Source organism: Carassius carassius, chromosome 27 (assembly GCF_963082965.1).
Source record: "Carassius carassius chromosome 27, fCarCar2.1, whole genome shotgun sequence".
NCBI lineage: Eukaryota > Metazoa > Chordata > Actinopteri > Cypriniformes > Cyprinidae > Carassius > Carassius carassius.
In genome coordinates, this window is record NC_081781.1 from 27,369,156 (window position 1) to 27,380,168 (window position 11,013).

General features: G+C 38.1%; 1 protein-coding gene across 1 annotated transcript; it reads right to left on the reverse strand.

The window, feature by feature from the left end:
* Positions 1–1,512: 1,512 nt before the first annotated feature.
* LOC132107163 (titin homolog) lies at positions 1,513–3,276 on the reverse strand. Its single transcript, XM_059513407.1, has 2 exons — positions 2,602–3,276; positions 1,513–2,424 (listed from the first exon to the last, which is right to left on the reverse strand). Exons 1-2 carry the CDS (start codon positions 3,094–3,096, stop codon positions 1,513–1,515), a joined length of 1,407 nt encoding a protein of 468 aa, XP_059369390.1. The 5' UTR covers positions 3,097–3,276.
* Between the last annotated feature and the right edge of the window lie 7,737 nt (positions 3,277–11,013).

Sequence of the window (11,013 nt, forward strand, 5' to 3'; positions counted from 1 at the left end):
AATGTCCAAAAAGGTAGCAGTTTTGACACAGTTTGGATTATCAATATGGAAATTGACATCGCCAGTCAAGACCATAGACGGACAGAGTGGACTAAGAAGTGTCAGCAACTCAGTAAACTCAGAAAAAAATAAAGGATTAGGTTTTGGTGGACGATAAATTAGCAGCACAAGAACAGGTGAAGCACCATTGACTTTAAAAACCAGACATTCAAATGATGAAACAGTAGGAGCATCAATAACATCAATTGATATATTAGATACAAATATTGCAGCCAAGCCACCACCCTTACCCGAAGCTCGAGGCACGTCAATATATTTATATCCAGATGTAAAGAAATTAAACAAGTAAAATGTAAAAGTAAACAAGTATGTCTGTATTACTCAAATACAGTATTTTGATGTTTTTCTATAGATTACACTCTGTTCACAACAACAATATGATTTAATCTGTATTTTTTAATTGAAAACTGGCAACTTTTGTGTGACTGACAGTAGACCTGTGGGTAGAGTGCACTCTCATTTTCCCCTCAATTTTTCTATTGATATTTTTGTCTACCAAAAGAGCGACACAAGTTAAAACTTCAAGCTAATTAATTACAATGATACATTCATAAACCCCTACAAGTTGTTCCAACCCCACACTGTTCATAACATTTTACAAAATATTAATGAACTCTTAAACAGAAACTGATTTAGTGTTTCCTTTTAGCGAACAAAATAATTGTGTAAGAGATCTGTATGTTGAATCTGCTCTTGCTGTTTTGTACCTTTGTCTTCCCTGGAGTTGATGATACCCAAACTAACCAAAAAAAAAAAAAAAACATCACAAAAGCAGTGTTTATGACACAGACCTATGACACAGGCTTCATATTCATACAGGCTTCATTCATACAGGTTTCCTTATGACACAGGCTTCATATTAATTTTGGGAGTAACTTTATGGCACTGAATCTTTTAAAACTGGAATCACAAATATGTGTTTACTGTTTTACATCTGTTTATGTCATGACTGACCCAATGTGCAAGTTTGCTAAACTAAGACATCTTTCTATCGCCTTTGTCTACCATCTAAAAACATTTTTCAATTTTAATTTAATTTAAAAGAATATACTTATGTGTGAATTAAATGTAATGTTTTTGAAAAATAATTTTTTTTTTAATTTGACTTATTTATTTAACTTTTAATTTAATCTGTTAAACGTAAATAACCAGTGTAATTTAAAACACTATAAATAATAAATATATATATATATATATGCCTAATTTAGTACAATCTTTTATTTAAATAATATATTAGACTTTATTGTGAACTGCACAATGGTGATAGACATGCAATTCAAGGCATATTATTCAAAATCTGCTTTAATCTTTATTTCATTCCTTACATCCATTTTATGATAATTCTCATGCACTTTATATTTCATACTTTTTTAAAGCATTAGATGAAGAGTTATATATATGGTTGTTTTAAACTGATTTTTTTTATCCCATGGTAATTCTTTAAGAAGCTCTTCAAGTTTTTTCATCCTTTTCTGACTCTTCGTCTTCTTCAGTTATCGTTTTTAACCTTTTCTGTGCCCAGCTGAAAAGACCAGTTCTTGTTTTTCCTCTCTTCTTGGGCTTCTCTTGCCCTTCTCTTGAAGGTTGTTGCTTCTCTTTTTTAGGACAAGGGCTGTAGTCTACGTAGAACAGCCTCATCATTTGTTCATCCAGTTCCTTAGCATTTTGTAGATCATCATCTTTGGAGTCTGCACATTTCTTTTTCCCAGAGTCCCCTGACTGTTCCAGAACTATAGGATGAACCTTCTCAAACAAGGCTTTCTGCTTCACCCCAGCTTCCAGTGCTGGCTGGTTTTTCAGTTTTAAATGTTGCTGGCTCTCCTTCTTGGGAGCATTGCTGAAGTCTACGCAGAACAGCCTCATCATTAGTTCATCCAGTTCCTTAGACTTTCGTGAAGCATCAGCTTTAGAGTCTCCACATTTCTTTTTCCTGAAGTCATCTGACTGATCCAGAACTAAAGGATGGACCTTCACAAACCTTTGCTTGTGATTAGTCTCAGACTCACTAGAAGGTAATGTCCTATCTGTGTGCTCCACAGACTCATCCTCTTCAGATTCAGTGTCCATTTGGATGAGAGATGAAGTGGCTGGCTTTGGCTTCAACTCAGCACATTTAGGAATTTGTCTTGAAGGAAACATCACTTGTTCCATCAGTTGTTCTTCCATTGAAAGTGACAGAGATTTTGCAGTTGTATGCTGAAGGACCAGTGGTTCTGCCACTGATGGTTCTTCAGCTGATGGAGCCAAATGTTGAGAGGCTCTTTGGACCGCCTGTGGTTCCTCGTCTGGAGACATGGACATAACTTGTTTTGGAGTTGGAACCGCCAGTGATTCTGTGGCTGGTTGAGCCAGTTGTCGAGATGCCTTTTGAACCACCTCAGGGTCCACCACAAAAGAACCACGCTGAGGTTTGGTCTCAGTAGCTTTAGGAGCAAAATTTGCCACTGATAAAGGAGGTTCTTCCACTGATGATTGAATGAAGGAAGAACCAGGAAGGGGGTTAACCTCAATGGCTGGTAAAGCAGGGTGTTGTTGTGATACCTTCTGAACCAGCATTGGTTCTTCCCCTGATGAAGGAGGTCTGGTCTTGGTGGCCAGTGGAAGCAGGTGTCGACAGGCTCTTTTAGCCACAAGTGGCCCTTTCACTGACTTTAAGAAGGAAGAACTAGCCGGGGTTTTGACCTCAGCGGCTGGTGGAGTTGGTTGGGGTTTGACCTCAATTCGTAATGGAGTTGGGTCTTTGGTCTCCTCTTCCATTCTGCCTGATTCTCTCTCATCTACCATCTTTCTTTCCTTCTTTAACTTTCTTTTCCTCCCCACCTCTCTTTTGTCCTTGTCATTAAGGTTCTTCGATGCTTTGCAATAGCTTGACTGGTTCTTCTGGTCAGTATTGCCAACATCAAGGGGCCTACTCATCCCTTCCATTGGGGTACATTCTGCTTCTGTGCACTTCTGCACCCCCTGTTTTTTTCTTCTTCTGGGTATGCGGTGAACAAAACATTGAACCCACTCAAACAAACCACGAAACAGTGCCATTATAAAACACTGAATGCTGCAGAATGCTGTGAATGTACTTTGAAATGTCTACCAAGAGTTTCTTCTGAGCTGCAAAGTTAGTGTTTGGGTTAAATATCCACAAAAGATATGTTCTATGCAGCAGTTTACAGCTTTCAGGTCATTATGACATCATAATGCCATCATGTGTGAAAATTCTAAATTCTGCAAGTTCAGTTTTTTCAACTTATTTAACATGTAAATGGGTTAAATCAGCCAATGCAGGAACATGAAATAATCTAAAAGAAACAAGTCTGCAAAAATAATAATAATAAATAAATAAATAATTGCACAGTGTATTTTACATTCTCAAATAATTAATTATAACATTTTCTATGACACATTTCTATTAAAAATTGTTTTTATGATGAAATCACGTCATAAAATGTAACCAAAAGGGCTTTTTTTACTGTTCAAAGTTGTTGTTTTTTTAAGAAAATTCTTAAATGTTTTCTATTTGAACATAATGTATCATGTATTTTGTTCCTGTCATGATAAAGCTGAAGTTGACTCAGTACAACATTTAGTTTCAATCCTCTAACCTGATTGGTGAAGCATTGATCCAAAAATAAACTGTTTATATTGATTTATACTACAAAGTGGAATAGAGTAGTGCATAGTGTGAAAAGTGAAAAGTTTGTGAACTGGGGTGCAGCCATTGTCAGTAATGTAAAAAAATATTTGAGTCAAATAAAAATACTTTGTGACCCTGTTGCCTATTTTTTTATTTTTCTTGACAATATACAGTACAGACCAAAAGTTTTGACACACCTTCTCATTCAAAGAGTTTTCTTTATTTTCATGACTATGAAAATTGTAGAGTCACACTGAAGGCATCAAGGGCTATTTGACCAAGAAGGAGAGTGATGGGGTGCTGCGCCAGATGACCTGGCCTCCACAGTCACCGGACCTGAACCCAATCGAGATGGTTTAGGGGTGAGCTGGACCGCAGACACAAGGCAAAAGGGCCAACAAGTGCTAAGCATCTCTCGGGGAACTCCTTCAAGACTGTTGGAAGACCATTTCAGGTCACTACCTCTTGAAGCTCATTACTTTGAAGAACCTAGAATATGACATATTTTCAGTTGTTTCACACTTTTTTGTTATGTATATAATTCCATATATAATTCCACATGTGTTAATTCATAGTTTTGATGCCTTCAGTGTGAATCTACAATTTTCATAGTCATGAAAATAAAGAAAACTTCACTGAATGAGAAGGCGTGTCCAAACCTTTGGTCTGTACTGTATTTCTTTTTTAAAAACCTTCCCATTAGAGTGGAATTAGTCCAGTTGATACATTAGTTTAAGTTTACTTAGTCCAGTAAACCTAAATCATGTCAACTGGGATTTTTTTTTCTTGGATCAATAAACGTGAGCAAATGTTAACCCACTGTCTTAATTTTTTTAATAAAGATGACAAAACACTTTTTTAAATTTCATTTATTAAATGATAGAGACAACAATTTCATTCACATTTAAATTGAACAAGCAATTTGCTTTCAAAATATCAACTGACAATTGAATAAAAATGCTAAATACTAACGCATACACACACATCTAAAGATCTGAACTGACACTTTAAAGTGTGATGTATAATAACCTTGGCATGGGATTGAGAAACATAAATAGTTGCATTTCAATTCATCACATCAAAACCACAGGGATAATCTTAAATTTCATGAAAAATCAGAAGGTTAAAAACTGCATATTAACCCTACACAAGTTAACTTCATAACAGCTGAACACACATATGTACATACACTATTAAACCAGTATGCTTTGTTAAAAGGACAGCTACCAATAAATGAAAATTGTCATTCACCCTCAAGTGGAAGATATTTAGAAAAATGTCTGTAACCAAATGTGAAAGTCAAAGAAAATGGTGTTTCTCAACTGTTTCGGTTAAAAACATTCAAAATAACTTCCTGTATGAAACTGTTAAAAGTCTCTAAAAATGTCTTTGTTCTGCTGAACACAAAGACTTTAAAATCCCAATGGAAAATAAGTGGAAAATACACCTCCGGAACCAACTAGGCTAAAAAAGGGGGAAAATGTTTTAGTCCACATGATTTCTAAATGTCATTAAATATGACAAACCAATGCAACATATGTTTTTTTTCCTTAATCCAATTTTGGCTGCTTGCAATTCAGTCTAATCTGTCCCACCATTTAAATAATGATCTGAAAATATCTTGGTGTAAAGAGTGGGGATGGGTCACGATTTTTTAGACAGTATTTCTCCATGTTTTTGGTGCTGATGACGCGTTCATATAAGCAGAGGGTGGTGCCGCCAATAACGCACCTAAAAGCTGTCAAAGATATCAGAAGAACAACAACACTTTCCTGAAGTGTTTTGGAAGCGTCGACACAGCTCTGGCCCATTATCTTCTCACCTGAGACTGAGCTGAGAGTGCACAAGGCGGTTGTGGTTCTCTGCATCGACCTATTGGGCGTCAGTCCCGTCTGCTCAACTGTGGTGGGCTCCAGTTCCACCTGCTCCACCCTGGATTCCTGCTCTGTCGGCTCTGCCCTGGGCACCTGAACTTTCCGTTTCCTCCTGGCCTCTTTGTTTTGTTGTTGTTTTGTTTTTGTTTTTCTCTGTTTCCCTCTATGGACCTGGCCCTCCGTCCCTCCCCCTGGTCCTCCGCCGGTCCACCTCCCTCCTGGGGCCCGTTTCACTAAGGAGGTTCAACCAACTCTGAGTTTAAACTTCAACTCTGAGTTGACTTACCCTGAGATGGGAAACTCTGAGTTTTCGGTTACAGAACAGCTGAAATTAGTTGGTTTAATCAACTCTAAATTGACTGACTCTGAGTTAAGCGCGTGCACCACAACTATAAAAAGCCATTATCAATGGAGCACCGATATTATGATTCACCATGGCAACAGCTACCGCCAAAAAGCTGTCTGCATACTTCAGACTCAAAACCAAATGTAATTCTTATCTCTGTTATAATATGAAAACTGGCAGAACGTTAGATTAATGAACTAATAGCTAATCATTTTTATGGTATCTCGGGCAAAAAATATATATAAAATAATAATATTAATAATAATGATTTAAGTGCATTTTTTATTTTACAAATGATCTGCCAATAGAGTAAGAAAAATATGGCAGTGGCTATTTACACTAAGTGGAATTAACATACTTTCTTAGCGATAGATCCTTTTTACAGAAGGCTAAGTGCAAGTAGCTCTAGATGCTATTTACAGAAAAAATTTACAGTTAAAATCGTGATATATTCTATTTACCATGTAAAAGTAGCAGTTCTTTGCAACAGGCTAAGTGTAAATAATAATTAGATGCTAGTGATACATTTGCACCTCAGTATTGTTATACATAACAGGATATAACAGGATGCAATAATAACAGATTGTAAATGATTATATTTATGACAATTATAAATAGTTGCATCATTATTAATAATCATTAGGTACTTTACTTCCACTTTTAGAACATTTTGTTAATTTTTATTGAAAATAAATTCTAATGTGACATGTGATGGGAAAAGTGAGAAGAACGAGCTCGGCAAAAGCCGGACTCTAACCCAATCAATCGCATTTTCTGTGCCCAAAACATTACTGCCTACACCATTGAAGCCGTTATTCACATGTGTCGTATTTAACCTTATTTGTCGATGGAGGGCGGAGCTACAGTAGATTTGCACTTAGTAATGGACACTCAGAATAATCTTGTTTTCTATTTGCATTAAGATTATTTTTATTACCACACTGGCATATAATTTTACTTAAGTAAAATGCACTTAATTTAGACCCCCCCCCCAGGAAACAAGACTAAGTATCTTATATTATTTTCTTATATAGAAAATCAATCTTTATTTTATTTTATTATATTTATATATTTGTACTTGGGGAAAAAAAAGAGAAAAAAAAAACACTTAGTAAGAAGAGCATTTTCCCAGCGTGCATCTGTGAAGTGTTTAAAAAAGGGGAGGAGACCGAAAGAAACATCTGTTTCCTGTGGTCTTGTCCTGGTGCTCCTCTGAGACAAGGTCTTTACAGGGGATCTGTATCTGGGGCTCTAGTTGTCCTGGTCTCCGCTGTCTTTCAGGGATGTAGAGGTCCTTTCTAGGTGCTGATCCAGCATCTGGTCTGGATACGTACTGGATCCGGGTGACTGCAGTGACCCTCTGATCTGGACACAGACTGGATCTGGTCGCCACGGTGACCTCGGAACAAGAGAGAAACAGACAAATATTAGCGTAGACGCCATTCTTCTAATGATGTAGCAAGTACATAGGGTGTTATGGGAAGTGTTTCCGGTTCCGGTTTGCCTAATTAATGCAGCCTAAAAATCCTTTAACGGATTTGGATAATAAAAGCATATTAGTATGTTATGTGTATGCCAGGTTAAAGAGATGGGTCTTTAATCTAGATTTAAACTGCAAGAGTGTGTCTGCCTCCCGAACAATGTTAGGTAGGTTATTCCAGTGTTTGGGCGCCAAATAGGAAAAGAATCTGCCGCCTGCAGTTGATTTTGATATTCTAGGTATTATCAAATTGCCCGAGTTTTGAGAACGTAGCGGACGTAGAGGATTATAATGTAAAAGGAGCTCATTCAAATACTGAGGTGCTAAACCATTCAGGGCTTTATAAGTAATAAGCAATATTTTAAAATCTATGCGATGCTTGATAGGGAGCCAGTGCAGTTTTGACAGGACCGGGCTAATATGGTCATACTTCCTGGTTCTAGTAAGAACTCTTGCTGCTGCATTTTGGACTAGCTGTAGTTTGTTTACTAAGCGTGCAGAACAACCACCCAATAAAGCATTACAATAATCTAACCTTGAGGTCATAAATGCATGGATTAACATTTCTGCATTTGACATTGAGAGCATAGGCCGTAATTTAGATATATTTTTGAGATGGAAAAATGCAGTTTTACAAATGCTAGAAAAGTGGCTTTCTAAGGAAAGATTGCGATCAAATAGCACACCTAGGTTCCTAACTGATGACGAAGAATTGACAGAGCAACCATCAAGTCTTAGACAGTGTTCTAGGTTATTACAAGCGGAGTTTTTAGGTCCTATAATTAACACCTCTGTTTTTTCAGAATTTAGCAGTAAAAAATTACTCGTCATCCAGTTTTTTATATCGACTATGCAATCCATTAGTTTTTCAAATTGGTGTGTTTCACCGGGCTGCGAAGAAATATAGTGCTGAGTATCATCAGCATAACAGTGAAAGCTAACACCATGTTTCCTGATGATATCTCCCAAGGGTAACATATAAAGTGTGAAGAGTAGCGGCCCTAGTACTGAGCCTTGAGGTACTCCATACTGCACTTGTGATCGATAGGATACATCTTCATTCACTGCTACGAACTGATGGTGGTCGTATAAGTACGATTTAAACCATGCTAATGCACTTCCACTGATGCCAACAAAGTGTTCAAGTCTATGCAAAAGAATGTTGTGGTCAATTGTGTCAAACGCAGCACTAAGATCCAATAAAACTAATAGAGAGATACACCCACGATCAGATGATAAGAGCAGATCATTTGTAACTCTAAGGAGAGCAGTCTCAGTACTATGATACGGTCTAAATCCTGACTGGAAATCCTCACATATACCATTTTTCTCTAAGAAGGAATATAATTGAGAGGATACCACCTTTTCTAGTATCTTGGACAGAAAAGGGAGATTCGAGATTGGTCTATAATTAACTAGTTCTTTGTGGTCAAGTTGTGGTTTTTTGATGAGAGGCTTAATAACAGCCAGTTTGAAGGTTTTGGGGACATATCCTAATGACAATGAGGAATTAATAATAGTCAGAAGAGGATCTATGACTTCTGGAAGCACCTCTTTTAGGAGCTTAGATGGTATAGGGTCTAACATACATGTTGTTGGTTTAGATGATTTAACAAGTTTATACAATTCCTCCTCTCCTATGGTAGAGAATGAGTGGAACTGTTCCTCAGGGGGTCTATAGTGCACTGTCTGATGTGATACTGTAGCTGACGGCTGAATGGTTGCAATTTTATCTCTAATAGTATCGATTTTAGAAGTAAAGTAGTTCATAAAGTCATTACTGCTGTGATGTTGGGAAATGTCAACACTTGTTGAGGATTTATTTTTCGTTAATTTAGCCACTGTATTGAATAAATACCTGGGGTTATGTTTGTTTTCTTCTAAAAGAGAAGAAAAGTAATCGGATCTAGCAGTTTTTAATGCTTTTCTGTAGGATATGTTACTTTCCTGCCAAGCAATACGAAATACCTCTAGTTTTGTTTTCCTCCAGCTGCGCTCCATTTTTCGGGCTGCTCTCTTTAGGGTGCGAGTATGCTCATTATACCATGGTGTCAAACTGTTTTCCTTAACCTTCCTTAAGAATGCAAAGAGCTCCAAGAGTATAGCCCATGGAAATCTGAAACGGCTGATAAGCCAGTCATCATCGTGGGCCAGAAAATCATTGTGGTCCCTAAAAACTCGTTCTCTCCGGATTCGTCCATTGAAAATGTCCTCTAATAAAGCCAACACTGCCATTGCTAGACGGGTTGTAGGCTATCAATTTGCACATGCTTTATATATGTTACTTAATTGCATAATTAATAGAATATTTTAATAAGACTCGTGTGACAATAATATGTCAAATAATTTATCAATTACAAATTATAAGCAATCTGACAGCTGGTGGTGCGATAGAACAATTCGTAGTGTAATGTTTGCCACTTCACTTTATTGCCTCTATGAGTCGCCAACGGACAAAAATCACGACAAATGTACGTACGCCAGGCATGAAGTTTACGTGGAGGAACGCACATTCTTACGTTAATTTCACTGTTAGTACATCTGACCGTGAACGTGAAAGCTGGCGTACGCCGTGTTTTTGTGCGTAAGCAGTGTTGATACATGAGGCCCCAGGTCTGCCCCAAAAGCTCGTCCAATTGTCTATGAAACCTATGTTATTCTGTGGGCACCACTTAGACATCCAGCCATTGAGTGATGACAATCTGCTATGCATCTCATCACCACGGTAAGCAGGGAGGGGACCAGAGCATATTACAGTGTCTGACATCGTGCTTGCAAGTTCACACACCTCTTTAATGTTATTTTTAGTGATCTCCGACTGGCGAAGTCGAACATCATTAGCGCCGGCATGAATAACAATCTTACTGTATTTACGTTTAGCATTAGCCAGCACTTTTAAATTTGCCAAGATGTCAGGCGCTCTGGCTCCCGGTAAACATTTGACTATGGTGGCTGGTGTCTCTATATTCACGTTCCGTACAATAGAATCACCAATAACTAGAGCACTTTCATCAGGTTTCTCAGTGGGTGCATCACTGAGTGGGGAGAACCTGTTTAATGTTTTGATCGGAACAGAAGAGCGGTGTTTTGACCCACGACTACGCTGCCTCACCGTCACCCAGTTGCCCTGCTGCAGGGGCTCTGTTTCCGGAACCGAACAATGTACAGGAATCCCTGAGCTAGACGCATCCAAAGCCGTATCTAGAGCCCTAACGTTCTTACTGTCCTCAATTAAAGTTTGGTGCGTGTCTCTAATTCTGAAATCTTCTCTGTCAGCCTAACTATTTCCCTGCATTTATCACATGTGAATCCCTCATCAGCGACAGAGATAGATAAACTGTACATGTGGCAAGAGGTGCAAGTAACAATGATGGGAGAAGCCATTACTCACCCTGCTTGATGAAATATTCTTACGGCGGTTGTTTGATGAACTTGTGAAAAACTGGAGCGAGGGAGAGGAGAAAAGAAAACAGCGATAGGTTTGAATGAAAACGCTAATGACAAGCTAACGAGTGCTAACCAAAGTTTCACACCCAGAGCAGTGGGCAGCCATTAATGCTGTGGTGCCCGGGGAGCAGTTAGTGGTTCAGTGCCTTGCTCAAGGGCACCTCAGTAGTGGTATTGC